Source organism: Phaseolus vulgaris, chromosome 10 (genome assembly GCF_000499845.2).
Source record: "Phaseolus vulgaris cultivar G19833 chromosome 10, P. vulgaris v2.0, whole genome shotgun sequence".
Classification (NCBI taxonomy): domain Eukaryota; kingdom Viridiplantae; phylum Streptophyta; class Magnoliopsida; order Fabales; family Fabaceae; genus Phaseolus; species Phaseolus vulgaris.
In genome coordinates, this window is record NC_023750.2 from 4,842,635 (window position 1) to 4,862,519 (window position 19,885).

Sequence of the window (19,885 nt, forward strand, 5' to 3'; positions counted from 1 at the left end):
TTTCAAAAATGATTTTCTATCCGTACTTACAATAAATATTTTTTCTGATAAAAATACTGTCAATTACATATACATTATATATGTGTATATATATATATATATATATATATATATATATATATATATATTCATCAACTAGTATAAAAAAAATTAACTCGATTTAGACTATATTTTAATTTCAATATAAATTAAATATGTCATTAGTCCTTATAAAATGACAAATTTAGTCAAGTGAATATTTTGTACTAATAACATAATCATAAGAAAAATAAAAAGTTTTGAATTCAATCCCATACATTATTTTTTATTCATCACTCATAAATTTAAAATACTAGTTTTTTGGTTTTGTAAATTATTTTTCTTTGTTTTTTAACTCTCAAAAATATAAAATTAGAACATTTTATTTAATATACATAACTAAAATTTATTTTAAACTTTAATATCCATCACATACTAACATGTTATCAAATTGCTGTAAATATCACTCAAGATTTTCTTTATATACTGTATTCCATTATTGTAGAACATGCTAATCTCAAATCTTTTTAAAATTATGTGATTATGATAAAATTACATTAATCGAACATGATTTAATATATTTATAACAAACAAGTACTCCAAAAAATTCCTAACAAATTATATTATAGTTTTTTTTTAATTCCAAACAAATTATATTGTAGTCTTTTTTTAAGTGAAAGGCTATGATGTGCTATATAACATATCTATTTTTTATATAAGTAAAAAAATGAATTAATATATGATATTTTAAAGATGCTCTAACTCTATTAAAAAAAACAAGTTATGTATCCGCATAACTCCGAGAAAGATTATCAAAATTATGATTAAAATGTATGATATGTAAAAAAACTGTCCATTATATACTCAAAATTAGTACAATATTTAAAATTAGTGCAAATATATTTAATGTATGTCTCCCTCCAACACACACCTATTTTTTTTTTCTATACTTTCATTTTTTTTTAAGTTTTTGTTGTTAAAAGTGACGTCATCATAACTTATTTTTACTTTTTACCTGTATTAATAACAGTTTTAATTTAAATGTCATGATTATTTTTATAACAACGGTTATATAATCGTCACTAATTTTTAACGACACCTTCATTAATTATAGTTAAAAAATTATCTTCCATTATTGCTAAAAGTTGTTTTTAGAGTAATGTGTTGTTTGCATTATAAATTAGGATGATTGTATTACTTAAACGAATAAATATAAGAATAGATATAGAAAGAATATATAGAGAATTATACAGAATTTATTGTATTTTTTTTAATAAATATTTATATGTATATGTGAACTTGTTTATATTTAAATTTTATTTTAAAATATATTATAAGTTTTTAACCTTCTATTAAGTTTATATTACGTGGATAGTTATTTTTTAGTTGTTACATTCAACTACTCACGTGAAAATCAAAGGAACTAGACTTTAACTTCCGCATTTTTATATTTTATATTTATCAATTATATAAAAGTTTAGAACTTCTAAATTAAAAAAATAATTTTAAAAAATAAAAACAACTTTTCACTGTCACTGTTACTAATAAGTGTCCCTCCACTATTAAAAGAATCATATATCGAAGTGTTTTTAAAAATGAGAGATCGAATTGAAATTTTGACAGAAAAGGAATAAAATTTAACAAAGTAAATAGTAATAAACAAAATTAATAATTATAAAAAGTTGTTAATGGTAAATTATTTTAAGAAATTCTCATTATTTCGTGAACTAATTGAAAAATTCAAAATTCCAATCTTATACCTACCACACAATAAAAGAAAAGGATAAAGGGAAATCTCCATAAAGAATAAGTAAACATGATAAAGAAAAAGAAAGCATAATAAGATGCTCAAAATTCTTCTCAACTCTCACTTAATGCACCTTTAATAAGGTTTTTGCTTTAAGTTAATTTAGTAACAATTATAATTAATTTTAAAAATACTGAAAGAACACACCGCAATTTTGGGGTTTTTGACCATGATGGGATTATTTTTTTTTGTTTTTTACTAAAATGGGATCCGTTTAAAAAAAAATTACAAATTTAGACAAGTCGTGCCAATTCGACAGGACTTCATATGCATAAATCGTCCCAATTAGACACGAATATGTCATGTCATACTGAAGTCGTGCCAACTTGACACGACTTCTGCCTTGTCATAATTTTCTTCAATAGAAATTTTCTTCATTTTTTAATTAATCAAATAATCAAGTTATTACATTATCGTCAAACAAGATCCATACACAATTATCCAATTTTTTGTTCCTTAAAACTAACACTCTTAGAAAATTATGTATCAAATTAATTTTTAACATTACATAATTTACTACCCAATATATAAACAATAAAAAAAATTATGACATGGCAGAAGTCGTGCCAAGTTGTCACGACTTCAGACGATTTGTGCATATGAAGTCGTGCCGAATTGGCACGACTTGCCTAAATTTGTAATTTTTTTTAAACACACCCCATTTTGGTAAAAAGCAAAAAAAATAACTCCATCATGATAAAAACCCGCAATTTTGATATTGAGTCAATCGCTTTCTATTGTTTAAATTCTTTATTTTGTATAATGATTAATCTATATATTTTTTTATCTATAAGAAGGCACACTTTAATTGTATAATATTTATATTTGAAAAATACATTACATTAGGGAATTAATTATTTTAATAAAAAAATTATGTAAAAATAAGACAGACTATAATTGTATCATATCAGTATTTAAAAATATATTATTACATTAAAGAACTAATTCTTTTAGTTAGGTATCTTCTGATTTTTAGTATGTAAAAGTCTTATTTGTCACATTATACATGTATGTGTCTATATATAGTGAGAACTTACATATTGTGAGTGATAAAGAATGGATGAAATGCAGCAGAAGGAGGGAGGAGAGCTGGAGAGAGTGGAAGAAACGAAACTGTTTTGTGAGGAAATGAAAGAAGCTCAAAAAGCAGCCATGAAAAAACAATGGGAAGAGTTCAAGAAAATAATGATGGAAAAGCCAGAGAACATCCTCAAGCAGTTTGATCTGTTTGGGAACACTGCGATCCATGTTGCAACTCGCTCCCACACTCAACTCCTCTCAGAGTTCATAGAAATGGTGCCTGCAGAAGAAAGGTGGAACGCTTTGTGCAAGAAGAATGTTGAGGGAAACACTGTCTTGCACGAGATTGTGTTTTCCAAACATGCGCAGGAAATGGCTGATGTGGTGTTCAGATTTGAAGAGCAGTTGCTGACACCACAAAAGAATCCATTGCTGGAGCTCAGAAACAACGAAGGAGAAAGCCCTTTGTTCGTCGCTGCCATGCATGGAAAGCTGAAGATTCTCAAGTATATGGCTAACCGTGTTCAGAATCTTGGAGAACATTTTCGTCTATCTGATGACAAATATAATGCTCTTCATGCGAGTGTCATTGGCCAACATTTTCGTATGTCTTTCATTTCTCTCTGCTTACGTGTCTGCGAGTGTCAGGAGTAAATTTCAGATACTTTTTTATAGTTGATTCAAAGTGTTTGATTGTGGAATATGAGTAACTTTTTTGGTGCAGATGTTGCAATTTGGCTGGAAAGAATGGATGAAAACCTTTCTCTGGAAAAGGATGGGAAGGACTTAACATGTCTTCAACTACTTTCCAAAATGCCACAGGTTTTCCGAAGCTGTATTCACATGGGACCCTTGAAGAACACCATTTATCACTGTACTCTCCCCATCTCTCTTTTTTTTTTAACCTTTATAATAATTGATGCCAAGATTCTCTAATAATTAACATATTGTATAGTTTGTTTATCTACACTAGAGAGCATGACAAACCATTTTAACAGTCTTGTTTAATACTAGATCGTCTAGTGTCAAGTCTGTTAACAAACTGTCTAGACCATCTTTTCTGTTAGTTAGTTTTCTTTTATTTTTTGTATGTGTATATTTATTGCTTGTCTGACTTTGGTATTGTAGAAAATATATAACTCCTTTGTTAGTTCACCTCTTTTTTCTCTCTCTCTCTCCCTCACTCTCTCCTTTTTTTCTTTAAGTTGTCTAATCGGTCCTTGAGCGAATGTATTTGAAGAGCTTTGTTATGCATTCTCTTGCTTTCTTGGTTCACTCTTGAACTTTCTTTTATCTTGAGTGCAAAACTCAGTCCATAGTTGTTTCTATCTACATCCAAACTTAAGCTTATTCCAATTGTGTCTTCCATTTAAGCAGGAGACATTTTTGCTAAACCCCTTTGCCCTCCTATATTCAAAAGTTTGTTTTCCAATCTAGCAAGGATAAACATATATTCCAAACTTGAGGGGCTGATAAAATCACTATAGACAGTCTTCCGTTAGAACGTCTAGCTTGTTTATGTAGACTGACTAACAATAGATCTAGTTTGTTTGTTTACACTAGACCATCTAGCATGTCTAAATTATCTTTTTTGTTACTTAGTTTTCTTTTTTATTAGTTAGTTTTGTTTTTTGCTTTTGTTGCATATATTCCTTGCTTGCATGACTTTTGCATTATGGAAAATATGAGTTTTTTATTTGCTCACCTTTCTCTTTCTCGTTACATTTATTTGTTGCTATCATGAATAATTTCACGAGTTTCATCCAATCCATTCTTAAAAAAATATACCGTATACCATATTATAAGTATTAAGATTGACACTAAAACTATATTAACTATATTGATTATGATACAATTGTATTATTTTGTTTATGAGTCTCAAAATAGTGATATTGTCTTGTGTGAATGAGCTTGAATTTGTTATGAGGTGTTTTTTTATTAAATAACAATAACTATTACGGTGTGTTAAAGCACTTCCTTAAGGAAAAAAAAAAACAAAGAGACACCCATCCTATTTTCAATAAAGTCATTTTTTAACAATAAAATTTGTATAAATATATAAAGAAAGTAACCAACAAGAATATTTTTTCTTCTTTAAGTCCTATAGGAGGTGATCACATTTATTGGAACATTGATTGCTACGATGGTCCTTCGTTAGACTCTTTTTATCCTACAATGTAGGTGTCACACACTAATAACAATTTAATACACATATTTGTAATTTATTACTATACCTAATAAATAAATTTTGCTCTTTTTCTTAGAATTGTTGCAATATTTATCATAACTCTTTCATCATTGATACCTATAGTTAATGTTAGTTGGTTATGATTGGGGTTTCAGTGCTTCCTGATGAATATGATAATGATGAACACTCCCAGTTGTTTAAAAAGAAGGATGAAGAAAATGGTAAAGAGGATGAGCCTACACTCTTTAAATCAGGTGTTCATGTAAATTTAATTTCATTTTTCTAAAATATTGTGAGTGACATGTGTTTATAAATATATAACATTAGAAGAAATTTACAAATTTCAGCCATTTCAGAGATCAACTACAGGTTCTGGAAACACTTGGCCAAAGGTATTTCTTACAAGCTTTTTCTGTATTCAATTATCTAAAATTAATCATTACTACATTATTTTTTCCCACAAAGTATTTACTTTAAACAACAATACTAATTCTAGTTAAAAAATCTTCTTAAATTTTAATACAAGTTAAAAATTTATAAAAAATTATTAACATAATTAAGGTGAAATTTACTCCACTTATATAATTTATATAATATAAAATATTGTTATATTTAATTGACGTGACATAATATTATTTATATTCCACCAATTATTTCTTTATGATAATGGTTATGTTTGATCTTGATTTCAGAGTTTGAAGGAATTGACCAAACGTGGAAGGAAAAGAAAAAACATAAGTTGGCTGAACATCTAGCGAGCACTTTAGTAACAAATGACTTATCATGGCAAGCATCAAAAAATAAGTATAATAGGACAATATTGATTACAATGCCACATGATCCTATAAATGTCGTAAAAAGGAAAAGAGTAAGTGTACGAAAAAGGGAAGAGAGGCGTAAGAAAACTGAAGAACGTCCAGAACGCACTGCACTCTTCTTAGCAACTAAAAATGGAATTGTAGAAATTGTTAATAAATTTCTTCAAGTGCATCCTGCAGCTATATATCATGTTACTGAGAAACAACACAACATATTGACCATGTAAGAGTAGATCAAAGTTCTCTCTATTAGTAGAAAACTTACATATATACCACTATAAAAAAATTATTAAATAAAAAAAAAAATTTCTTTTAATAGCATCATACTAATTTTGATTAGTGTGTCAATTTATGCACAGGGTTGTTAAGTATCGACAGAGAAAAATTCTTAAACTAATAGAAAGAACAGGTACAATTGAATCATTGGTTGCTCAAATCACAGATAAAAGAAGAACTGTGTTGCATGAAGTTGCAAGAATGCATTACTACAAAGCAGAGCACTTAGCTGGAGTGGCATTCCATCTACAAGATGAGTTGCGTTGGTATGATGTAAGTACTTAATTAAACCTTTACAACTTACTATATACGCATTTCAACACTATTTTCTACATAAAATTTATTCACTTAAACTCAATCATAATGGGTTAGGTTTTTATTATTAATAAATATTTTCTAAATTTATATCTAATGAGTTATAAAAAAAAGATTTTGCTACCAACTTTAAATCTAAATAATTGATAACTAAATTATATATACATGCAATTGACTTAAAAAATAACTATTCTCTGTGCGTTCAGAGGGTGAGAAGATTCACACCTAAACATTATAACATGCACTGTGACATAGATGGACACACACCAGAAGATATGTTAGAAATTGAGCATGATGGAATGCTTAAGGAGGCAAAAAAATGGTTAAAGGAAACAGCTCAATCATGCTCCACTGTTGCTATTTTGGTTGCTACAGTTGTATTTGCTGCTGCATACACCATTCCAGGGGGAACTGAAAATGGTACTCCTGTATTCATTCATTCAAGTGTGTTTCTATTTTTTACCATCATGGATGTTGTGGCTCTTGCTACCTCACTTGCTTCAGTCGTCATCTTCCTTTCCATCCTCACTTCCCCATGTGACTTATGGGATTTTCACAAGTCTCTCCCTCGAAAACTGAATTTGGGATTTGTTTTGTTGTTCTTTTCATTGTTGACAACAATGTTTGCTTTCAGTGCAACCATGTTGCTCACTATTCGATTGGAATGGAAGAAATGGACATTGATATACAGTGCAACTTTCTTTCCTGCCACTATATTTGCAATCATTCAATTTCCTGTTTATGTCATGGCTCGAAGTATCACCAAGAATCTATGGAAGCAACTTAAGAAGCTCTTTCCAACAAGATTGATTCAACACTGCATGAGTCATATTGGATGTTATTAGTATTGAATGCACCATTTTAACTTTTGTGTGGACTTTGATTATACATTTTGGACTAAAAATAGTTGGTCATGTATGATCTTTAATGCATTCTTTGGATTTGAATATGGATTTAGTGAAATGATGAATTTGAGGGAAAAGAGAGTAAAAAATAAAGTTGTTTGGATAATAGGAGAGAGTTGAAAGTGAAAGAAAATAAAGAAAAAATTTATGAAAGTTTGTGATGTGAATTATAAATTTATTTTTTAATTGTTAAAATTGTAAGATTATAAATTTTCTCTTGTGGTTAAAATTAATTCTAAATAAAATATGATGTACATGAAACTTTTGTTTGATTAAAATATTATTTCTACTACGGTTTATGAACTTGAAAAAAAATAGTAATATCGTGCAAGCATACAAAATTGTTGAAAGTGGATTTTGATAAAATTAAGTAAAATAGGAATAGAAATAATTGTAAAATTAAATTAATATTATCATAAATTTAATATTATTATTTTTAATTTTATTATTATTAGTTTATTATTATTATTATTATTATTTTATAATCTCATTATTTTTATTATTATAATGATTATTAATGATTTGATTATTATTTTTATATTTTATTATTATCTTATAAATTTATTTTAATTATTATTGTTTTAAAATTTTATTATTATTATTTATAAAATTTATTTTAATTATTATTGCTTAAAATTTTTATCCAAAATCAACTATATCCTTACTATACTTTTTAACACTAATTTTAATTTAAAATATAAAGCATTAAATACATTTATATGAAGAAGAAAAAGAAGAAAAGTCAACACTTTGCACCACCACCTTGTACGATCATGGAGAAAAGGAATCACTATCTTATACTGTCATCTTGCACAATCACAAAAGTCAACACTTGTATCCACGTTGAAGTCGCCACTTGCAACACAACAACAAATAATGCAAAAACTCATGCAAATCAAGCATGTAGCGAAAACCAACACACATAATCAATTATTAACCAACATAATTGATTAACTTTCAAAAAAAAAATCCATAATTTATTTTCTCTAGTTCCTTAATCTAGTTTGTTTGTTTACACTAGACCATCTCGTTACTTAGTTTTCTTTTCTATTAGTTAGTTTTTTTTTTCTTTTGTTGTATATATTCCTTGCTTGCATGACTTTTGCATTATGGAAAATATATGAGTTCTTTGTTTGTTCAAATCTTGTTTCCCTCTCTTTCTCTTTCTCTTTACATTTCTTTTTTGCTATCATGAATAATTCCATGAGTTCATCCAACCAATTCTTAAGAAAATGTATTGTATACCATATTATAAGTATTAAGATTAACACTAAAATTATATTGATTATGATACAATCGTATTCTTTTATGCATGAGTCTCAAAATAGTGATATTGTCTTGTGTCAATGAGCTTGAACTTGTTTTGAGGTGTTTTTCTTATTGAATAACAACAACTATTATGATGTGTTAAAGCACTTTCTTCATGAAAAAAAAGCAAGGACACACCCATCTTATTTTCAATAAAGTCATTTTTTTAGAAATAAAATTTGTATAAATATATAAAGTATTTACATATATACATATAAAAATTCAAATTATTTGTGGTGGAACTAAAATTGATAGTAGTGACATCAACCTATCATGTTCCACCACTCTATTACCCCAACATAAAATCAATTATACATAAACATCTACATTATACTTTTCTCCTATTGTCTTTGTATAATATGCTCTTGTTTATACCACAAAAATCTTTGAGTTACTTGTAGACCTCTTTTAGAGGGTTATGCACTCTGACATCATAAGAGCCTACTTTTTTTTGTACTGAGTCATACTTTTCCAGTAACCCAACCTAACTACAAAAAGTGTAGCATTTCCATAGGCTTGCCTCCCTATCATGAGAATGTTTAGATTTAATTTTCCATAGTCATGCCTCCTAAAGAATGTTCAAATTTATACCTGTTATCGAATGCCTAAATATAGACTTAGTACTTCCAAGGCATTTCATATGTATTTCAAGACTCTAACAAATTTAATTATCTAAGGATTTGATGTGTATGAATGGACAAAATCACTAGTTCGAGTAGGAAAACTCTGTATTTGGAAATTTATTTGTAATCCAAATTCAAGCCTTAACTTGTGCTAAAGTGAGCACCTCCTTGGATGTTATTCATATGCGTACGAATAGTCCATATTATGGTAACCTACACATATCTCCATACAATTGGTGTTTTGCAACTTCTGTTTGAACCCCTTTTTTCTCCATTCCCAAGATCCATCTTTCTAGTTGCCTACCTCCCCTAATTTAGTCTCCTTAGTAGGAGAATTAGTGTACAACCTAGGGAACCTTTTTAGCATTAAGCAATTTATCTTCCCAAAACAAAGTCTTATTTCCTCTTTAGTATTATTATCAAACAAGTTTCTTTTTTGTCGATTTCCACTTACTTTTCTTATATTCCTCCACCACAAGGATTCACTATTGTTATCATTTTTGTTGTTTAGGCATCTCCAAGAACCATACTTTGATTCCAAAATATCTTTCCACAAGTCATATGTTTCTCTTCCCAATCTTCACTTCCCTTTTTCCAATAAATCTATGTTGAAAATTTCTAAATTTCTAACTCCTAATTCACCTTTTTCTTTAAATTTGCATATTTCATCCACTAAACCCATGCAATCTTCATACATCCATGTCCCCAACCCCGTAAATATTTCCTTTGAATCCATAGGATTGATGGCATCTTAAAGAGGGAAAGATAGAGTAATGGTAGAGTAATTATAATTGATTTTACCATTGTGATTACGCTTAAGATAAATATTTTCATTTCCATTTAGCCAGTTTCTTTCTAATTTTTTGCATCATACTATGCAGGAATTGACTTTTCCTTTGATTTCTCCCTACCAGCAAACCTAAATCTGTAAACAGTATTATCATTATACTACAATTTAGAATCATCTAGAAGCTTTCTACTGTGTTAAGCTCGGTGCATATTCCCATTAACTTAGTCTTAGAAAATTTGACCTTAAACTCTAATGCTAGTTCAAAGAAATGGAGAATGCTCTTTAGTACAAAAATATGTCATCAGTGAACTACCACATGTTCACTTCCACTTCTTTCTTTCCAATCCTTATCCTTTCTAACAACTTTTTACTTACTGTCTGCCTAACTAGTCTTGCCAATCATTCCGCTACAATAAAAAAATAGGAAGGGAGCTAATAGATTCCCTTGTCTCAATCCTTTAATTGGTGTGTTGAGTTCCTATTAACTAGGACATAAGTTCATAAGGATTCTAAATAACAAATTTTCCAATTAATCCATTTTGAAAAAAGAAACGTAATTGTTTTATTATATAATAAAGAAATTCCTAATTCTTAGAAATGATGCAATATTTATCATAACTTTTTCACCATTGATACATATAATTAATGTTAGTTGGTTATGATTTGGGTTTCAGTGCTTCCTGATGGATATGATAATGATGAACAACCTCAGTTGTTTAAACAAAAGAAGGATGAAGAAAATGGTAAAGAGGATCATGAACCTACACTCTGCAAATCAAGTATTCATGTAAATTTAATTCTGGTTTTCTAAATTAATTGTGACTGACATGTGTTTATAAATATATAACATTAGAAGAAAATTACAAATTTCAGCCATTTCAAAGATCAACTACATGTTTTGGAAATGCTTGGCCAAAGGTATTTCTTACAAAGCTTTCTCTATATTCCATTCTCAATATGTTATGCTTACTCTCTAATCCAGATGGCATAGAATCATTTATATTACATCAATTATTTTTTTATGATATTGTTTTTGTTTGATCTTGATTTCAGAGTTTGAAGGAATTGAGCAAATATGGAAGGAAAAGAAGAAACATAAGTTGGTTGAACATCTAGCGAGCACTTTAGTAACATATGACTTATCATGACAAGTATCAAAAAATGAGTCTAATTGGACAAGATTGATTACAATGCCACATAATCCTTTAGTTATGGCTAAAAGGAGAAGCGTAAGTTTACAAAAAAGAGAAGAGAGGCGTAAGAACAATGTAAAACGTGCAGAACACACTGCACTCTTCTTAACAACTAAAACTGGAATTGTAGAAATTGTTAATAAATTTCTTCAAGTGCATCCTGCAGCTATATATATATATATGTTACTGAGAATAAGCAGAACATACTGATCATGTAAGAATAGTCAAAGTTTTGTCTCTTAGTAGAAACTGTCTTTTAGTAGAAAAATGAGATCATTACAAGAGAATTATTAAATAAAAAATAATTAATTATTATATTAATTAAATTAAAAATAATTAGTATCTAAAATAGTTTATATTATTAATAAAATTTATAAACTAGCTTCTAAATTGGTATTAACTAGTTATCAAGGTTTTAACTACCAATTTTAGAATTTAAATTAATTTGTAGTAAAGACCTAATAGTTAAGTAGATACCAATTTAAAAACTAGTTTATAAATTTTATTAATAATAAAAATTAATTTAGATATCAATAATTTTTTTAATTTCTAATTTAGTCAATATAGCAACTAATTATTTTTTGTCTATAAAATTGTTTTTTATTTAATAATTTTCACGTAGTGTATAAAAAAGTAGTTGGGTTTTATAATCATTTTCTTTTAGTAGTGTCACACTAATTTTGTTTATGTAATTTATGCACAAGGCTGTTAAGTATCGACAAAAGAAAATTCTTAAACTAATAGAAAGAATAGGTATAATTGAATCATTGGTTGCTCAAATTACAGCTAAAGGAAGAACTGTGTTGCATGAAGTTGCAAGAATGGATTACTACAAAGGAGAACACTTAGCTGAAGTGGCATTCCATCTACAAAATGAGTTGCGTTGGTATGATATAAGTACTTAATTAAACCTTTACAACTTATTAGAAAAATTCGTAGATAGAAACTAATTTTAGAGACAAAAAGTAATTAGTTGTTATATTAACTAGATTAGATACTATGTTAGAGACTAAAAAAATTATTAATTTTTAAATTAGTTTCTATTATTGATAAATAGTTGCTAAATTGATATCTAATTAGTTACCAAAGTTTTTGTTACCAATTTTAGGATCTAAATAATTGGTAGCTAAATTATATATACATGCAATGTGACTTAGAAAATAACTATTGTGTGTGTGTGTTCAGAGTGTGAGAAGATTCACCCCTAAACAATACAGCATGCACTGTGACATAGATGGATACACACCAGAAGATATGTTAGAAATTGAGCATGATAAAATGCTTAAAGAGGCACAAATATGGTTAAAGGAAACAACTCAATCATGCTCCACTATTGCTATTTTGGTTGCTACAGTTGTATTTGCTGCTGCATACACCATTCCAGGGGGAACTGTAAATGGTACTCCTGTATTCCTTCATTCAAGTGTGTTTCTCTTTTTCACCATTATGGATGTTGTGGCTCTTGCTACCTCGCTTGCTTCAGTCGTCATCTTCCTTTCCATCCTCACTTCCCCATGCGAGTTATGGGATTTTCACAAGGCTCTCCCTCAGAAATTGAATTTGTGATTTACTTTGTTGTTCTTTTCATTGATGACAACAATGCTTGCATTCATTGCAACCATGTTACTCACCATTCGATGTGAATTGAAGAATTGGACTTCAACATTGATATACATTGTTGCTTTCTTTCCTGCCAGTATATATGCAATCATTCAATTTCCTCTTTATGCCGTGACTCGAAGTATCACCAGGTATCTATGGAAGCAACTTAAGAAGCTCTTTCCAATAAGATTGATTCAACATTGTTTGAGTCATAGTTGATGTTATTAGTATTGAATGCACAAGAACACATTGTAAGACCTTTTAACTTTTGTGTGGACTTCGATTATACATTTTGGACTAAAAATAGTTGGTCATGTATGATCAATGCTTTATTTGGATTTGAAGATAGTTTTGAGAGAAATGATGAATTTGAAGAAAAAGAGAGTGAAAAATAAATTTGTTTGGATTAAGGGAGAGAGTGAAAAGTGAAAGAAAATGAATAAAAAGTTTATGAAAGTTTGAGATGTAAATGATAAATTTATTTTTTTAATTATTAAAATTGTAAGATTATAAATTTTTTTCTTAATTTTAAATAAAATATTATGTATATGGAAATCTCATGTGATTACAACATTATTTTTATTAGAATCTTAAACTCTCTTGAAAACAATGTTAACATCGTGGATACACACAAAATTACAAAATTGTTGAAAGTGAATTTTGATAAAATTAAATCAAATTGGCACTATAAGAAATGAGGCATCTATGTTGTGAATTAGAAGTGATTATAATTTTTTTTTAAAGATCTACATCTGATTAAAGTTATTCAACTTAAATGTTTAAACTAATTTAAGTTTAAACTAATTTATTCACAATTTTAAAAGTATAAATTTTTGTAATTGAGTAGTATGTTGATTGGATGGTATGAAATATGAATTATGTAAATTTAAATCGAGACATAAATCAAAATATATATTGGGATTGTTAAGATATGTATTTACTATTAATTTGTTTAGAAAAATATATCCTGCTTGTGATATAATAAAATTTTGAAGTTATGTAGTGATATAATGAAATTATATGTTGTTTAAAATATAACTAATTTAACATATTGTTATGCAAATAACTTTATGTATTCATAAAGTAGTATAACAAATAGAGATATCTAAGTCAAATGCACAAGTCCTTTATTTTATGAAAATGTTTATTTTGATCCATGTTGATTATTATGCAAATAACTTTATGTATTCACAATGAAGTAGTATAACAAATTGAGATATCTAAGTCAAATGCACAAGTCCTTTATTTTATGAAAATGTTTATTTTATTTTACGATGAGCATATAAAAATGTTTATTTTATTTTAAATATTTTATTTTAATCATAAATATTTAAAATTTCTAAAATAAACATATATTTTTAAATATTGAATGAAATATATGTAAATATTTATTTTAAATTTTCATGTAAATATTTATAGTTTTTAGATGACATTTCAAATATTCTTACTTCTCTAACGTAGTATTAAATGTCTTGAAAACCTTATTTTGAATTTTTTTTCAACATCTAAAAAATTACTTTTATCAACAAAAGTTAATAAATTAATAAGCCTTTATTTTAAATCCTTTACACCAACAAAGATAATATTTATTATATTTAAGCCACTACATTTATAAAAACATAATTCCAAAATTATAGTTACATTTTCTATTATCAATATTTTAATTTTTTTTAAAAACTAAAAATCACAAATTTAATTCGATTTAAAACCATGTTTTACTTGCCCTTAAATAATTATTTATTTTCATCCTCTCAAACCAATTAAAATTTATTCTCTATACTTTTAATAAATTATTTCAATTTATTTTTCTCTAATATCAATTTCTTTCTTTTTTTTATTATTTTTCATCTTTTCATTTTTCTTTCCTCCCGTTTAAAAAAACCAAAGCCCCCTGAAATTCATCTCCACACAAATCAAGGCTTAGAGAGCCGAATTCCCGAGATAAATATTAAAATGAATTCATTCAAAGAAATAAAATTAGCTTGGTCCATTTGGGATTTTTTTTATAAAGGTAATGATTTGGAAAAAAAATTACGTAAAAATGTACCAAACTAAATGAATAATCCTAACATTCATTCCATTAAGCAAACCCTAACAAGTTCATTCAATGACAAGTTGGGGGTACTGAAAAAGGGTTCATGAAATTAGGTTTGATCCACAAGGTCAAATTCACCTTAAACTGAGAAAATTATTCAAATTTCCCACGAAATTACGAGAAACTTGTTGATTGGGTACTGGAGTGAGCTGATGAAGTTTTTCTTGGCCATAATTTAAGCGATCAAATGCTGGTTTTAAGAACTAAAACCTAAACCCTAAACTACGGATCAAAATCCAATTATCGAAAGCAACTAGGGTAAGGGTTTACCCCCATTCCCCGCAAATTGCAGGGGAATCACCACAAAGCAGCTTCCATTAATGAAAATTAACGGCAAAATTGGGAATAACAGAAGTATATAATTTGATATAATCAAAATCTAGAAATGGTTCCGATTTAAAGCAGCGACAGCAGCAACATGATAAAGGTAAAGAGCATGAATGAAAAGCAAAACTGAAAGTGAAATTCAGCGGTTTTGTGATAACAAATGGATCAGTACCTCCTGGTGAAGGGGAAGTTTTGTTGGACAGGGACAGGGTCAACCTGGGTGATGCCGCTGATTTCGTTGAGTCCGAGGGAGTGGAGCATATCCATGGTTTCCTTGTCCACCTCGATGTGCTCGGTGTTGATGGCGGAGATTTCGGGAACGAAGTCCATGCGTCGCTCCCTCTCCTCCTCCTGCAGCTTGAGCGAGATGCCGCGAACAGAACCCTTCTGGATCCGTTTCATGAGATGTGTTGAGAAACCTGCGATCTTGTTCCGCAGCCTCTTCGAGGGGACGATCGCCACTTCTTCTAGAAGCTTCTTGTTCGTGTGAAAATCCAGCGTCATCCTCGAATAGTAACGCTCGATCACTTGGCGTGAAGATTTCTTCACCGTCTTAGTCCTCACGCGCCCCATGCTTCTTCTTCTTCTTTCTTCTTCTTCTTCCTCTCTGCGGCTTCTCTTCTCTTCTCTTGCAGTGTTACTTCAAATTTAGGTTTACATATTTTATCCCAAACTTGGGCTTTCTTACTTTGGGCTTCAACTTTTCAAAAAATATATACATTACTTTGTTTCTTCCTGTACCCCTTTTCTATTCTTATGTCACTCTCATAATTTAAAAATATATAGGTTTTTTTTTCCTATTTGTTTTTTGGATTAAACTTTTTGAATAATACAATTGATGGTTAGAAGGTTAATAAATCTAAATTTGTTATAAAATAAGGGTATATTTTCGTTATAAATTTTGGAATAGTAGATTTGGAATTATTTTTTCATTTAGATAACTTAAATAAATATTTTTTTTACTTTTGTAACTTGGATCATGCATACATAGTTAACTCAAGTAAAAATAGTTAAATCAATTTGACAGGTGAATGTAAATAATAATATTGAATCGTTTAAATCATTTTAACGCAAATATTATATGTAATAAATAGAAATTAAAAATAAGAATTTATACAAATCATAATTAGAAGTAAGAAATGAGCATTATATTAGAAAGAACAATTGAAAAAGAAAAGAAACTCAGAATGATGAACTCCAAATATTTACACTAGAATATATTTTTTTTATCAGATAATCTATAATAAAATATGAGAATGTGAAATAAAGGATTAATTGCAAATAGAAATAGTTAATTTTAATAATAATGTATGATACTTGTTTTGTATATGAGTTCATTTGAAATATAATGTTTTATTTATGTAACATGACATTAACACTATTAAAATACAAACAAAAAATTAAAAACTGCTTCACAAAAAAAACAGTGACTATGAAAATGGTTCGATTTGATATTTTTAAACTAATTGGGGTCACACTATTAAATTGCAAATTCTAGTAGTTTTTCTTTACGAATAGTGGTGATTAAAAGTTGTAACAATTGTTATCATTTTGAAAATATAAAATCACATTAGCAAAACACAAATTTAAAAATAGATGGAAAATAATACGAATTCCCAGTACGTTTATTCTTGCTTTTAAAAATAATTTTCAAATACTCATACAGAAAAAAAAAATATACATCTTTTTTTATTGGTTTTTATATAAAATTTTTAAAAAGGGATAAAAAAAGAACAATTATTAACTTATGATTAGCTTTTACATTATTATTGAAAAGTGTATTATATTATTCCTTTTAGCAAAGATTAATTTTAAATATATTTTCGGTAGTATTAATTAATATTGAGTTATAAACATAATTTATTTATACTTAAAAGCTTTAATTATAATTTTTTTTTTGGATTAAAATTATGAATAAATTCATTCTCTTAAATAGGATTCTTCTTCTAATTTAGTTTACTTGTATCTTAACTAATTTTACTGGTAATATTGTATTTGTAGTCATAGTGGACGGACGGTCTAGTGGTTAAATAGGGTAAATGGTCAAGTAACTTAAGAAAGCAAATCAGTAACATCACGTGTAATTAAGATGAAGGTGTAAAAAGAGTATGGTGTGAATATTTTAAACTAGACAATTTGAAGGAAGTTTTTACTACACCAATGCATGAGTTTGATAGGAGCGCCTACTGATGTGACTGAGCCTTTGATAAATCAAGTTCAAGTGGCTTTTCTGAATTACAATGCAAAAAATTGAGTAAAAAAATATTTAATAAAATCTACAATATCTCATAAACAGATTGAGAAACATATCAGTTGACAAAATAAGAAGAAACAAAATTGCAACAAAACTAGAAACAAAATATAAAAATTCTAGAGAGTTGGAAACTAAGAATTCATCAATAATATTTGAACCACGATCAAATTCCGAAATCCATGGAGCAAAGAAACTTATAATTACAGATGTGGGAGGTAATTCTCATATTGGAGCGTCAACTATTCCGCCTACCATTGTTGGAATTAATTCTGATCATATTGAAAATCAGGTTGTTTCAAAATTTTGGGCTGACTCTACTGAGATGGAGGAGGATGATAGTGATAATGGGGAAGAAACAGTTCGCACTAAAAGAAAACCAGGGAGACCACCTAAGGGGACTGGTAAATCCAGGAAAACTGCTAAGGCAGTTCTCTCTACAACGTCGCAATGAAGGTCTCTTCTTTTTTTTGGAATGTCAGAGGATTGGGAAACCACAAAACTGTGGAGATGTTGCTTAGTTTACTTAAGCTACATAAACCTCTCCTGGTTTTTCTTGCTGAACCCATGATGTCGTACACTACTGCTTTTGACGTCCTTTTCAAATCTGTCAATATGCATTTGGTGGCTACATCTCCTATTGTTAATAAAGTTGCTAAGCTTTGGTGTTTGTCAGTTCCTAATCTTGTCCAAAATTTCTTGGTTAATGATCAATTTATCTCTGTAACTTGTCTTTGGCAGGATAAAAGTTTTAGCTTTGCAGGTGTTTATGGTGCTAACACATACTTGTCTAGACGATTTTTGTGGAGGGATCTTAGTTTCTTCACAGGGCCTTGGTGTATTCTGGGAGATTTTAATGTTGTGCTCTCGGCGGATGACTATAAAGGGGGAGTGGCTCCTAATCAGGTTTCTTGTAATGAATTCCTGGATTGGATTAATACTAATGATCTTTCTTGTATGCCTTTTACTGGATCTTGTTATACTTGGTGTAACGGAAGGAGAGGGTGGCATAGAATTCACAGAAGACTGGATAGGGCTTTATGTAATGGAGTGTGTCTGGATGAATGGGATTCTTGTACTTATCAAGTTCTTGTTAAAAATTGTTCTGATCATTCCCCTATTCTTGCTAGTCTTGCTAGTAATTCTTTGCGGAAGGTTAGCAATTTTCGTTTCTTTTCTATGTGGCTTCAGGACACTTCGTGTATGAAGCTTATTCATGATTCTTGGGCTAATAAGGTTGTTGGTTGTCCTATGTTTATCTTGCAACATAAGTTAAAAAGGTTGAAACTTGAGCTCCGGGACTGGAATAAAAATTCTTTTGGTAATGTTCACAATGCAGTTCTTCTTAAGCAGGGTATCCTCCTTGGTATTCAAAAAAACTTAGACACTGCTAGTTTGTCTGATAGTGATGGGCTTCTTTGTCAAGAAAAGATTGCTAAGGAGGAGCTTGATCATGCTCTTCACTGTCAATATTTGTTTTGGAAAGAAAGGGCTAAGATGTTATGGTTCAAGGATGGAGATCGAAATACATCTTTTTTCCATGCTGTGGTCAAAAGGAGAAATAATTATAGTGGGATTCATCGTCTACGGATTGATAATGAGGTTACGGAGGATCCTAAAATCATTAAGGATCATATTTTGGACTTTTATAAAAATCTTTATGCTGAGTCTATTTCTAATGTTCTGAATGCTGATAATATGGAAGATTTTATTGGTACTTATATTCCTCCTATGGTTTCCTCTGAGGAGAATATGATGTTGATTAAATGTCCTGATTTTTCTGAAATCAAGAATGCGGTTTTTCATCTTAACGGTAATAGTGCTCCTGGTCCTGATGGTTTTGGTGGTGTTTTCTATCATTCTTGCTGGGAAATTATTGGGACAGATGTTTGTAATGCTGTTCAACAATTTTTTAAACAAAATTGGGTTCTCCTTGGAATGAACAGTAATGTGGTATCTCTTATTCCTAAGATTCAGGGTGCTGATTCCATTAAAGATTACAGGCCAATTGCTGTTGCTAATTTCAAATTTAAAATTATTTCCAAGATACTGGCGGATAGGCTTGCTCTTGTGGCTGCTAGAATCATTTCTCCTAATCAATATGGGTTTGTGCAGGGTAGACAGATTCAGGATTGCATTGGTATTGCTTCTGAGGCTATTAATATGCTTTCTAAAAAGGTTAGAGGAGGTAATGTGGCTTACAAAGTTGATATTCATAAAGCTTTTGACACTCTGAGTTGGAAGTTCTTATTATTAGTTTTGAAACGCTTTGGTTTTCACCCCTCGTTTGTCAGTTGGATTAGTACAATTCTCCGTTCAGCTATGCTTTCTATCAGAATAAGTGGTAGT

The 19,885-nt window shown here is 29.0% G+C and overlaps 3 protein-coding genes across 3 annotated transcripts; 2 read left to right on the forward strand and 1 right to left on the reverse strand.

Annotated features, from left to right (window-relative positions):
• The first annotated feature begins 2,893 nt into the window (after window positions 1-2,893).
• LOC137818853 (uncharacterized) lies at window positions 2,894-7,456 on the forward strand. Its single transcript, XM_068622479.1, has 7 exons — window positions 2,894-3,449; window positions 3,570-3,719; window positions 5,189-5,287; window positions 5,381-5,425; window positions 5,726-6,074; window positions 6,211-6,400; window positions 6,649-7,456. Exons 1-7 carry the CDS (start codon window positions 2,954-2,956, stop codon window positions 7,285-7,287), a joined length of 1,968 nt encoding a protein of 655 aa, XP_068478580.1. The 5' UTR covers window positions 2,894-2,953; the 3' UTR covers window positions 7,288-7,456.
• A 3,270-nt stretch (window positions 7,457-10,726) lies between these two features.
• Window positions 10,727-12,827, forward strand: LOC137812834 (uncharacterized). The gene is made up of 2 exons (XM_068615061.1): window positions 10,727-10,855; window positions 12,447-12,827. The coding sequence occupies exons 1-2, from the start codon at window positions 10,727-10,729 to the stop codon at window positions 12,825-12,827; spliced, it is 510 nt and encodes a 169-aa protein (XP_068471162.1).
• Window positions 12,828-15,211: 2,384 nt separating this feature from the next.
• On the reverse strand, window positions 15,212-15,789 carry LOC137812842 (small ribosomal subunit protein eS17y-like). The gene is made up of 2 exons (XM_068615072.1): window positions 15,458-15,789; window positions 15,212-15,269 (listed from the first exon to the last, which is right to left on the reverse strand). Exons 1-2 carry the CDS (start codon window positions 15,787-15,789, stop codon window positions 15,212-15,214), a joined length of 390 nt encoding a protein of 129 aa, XP_068471173.1.
• Window positions 15,790-19,885: the final 4,096 nt, after the last annotated feature.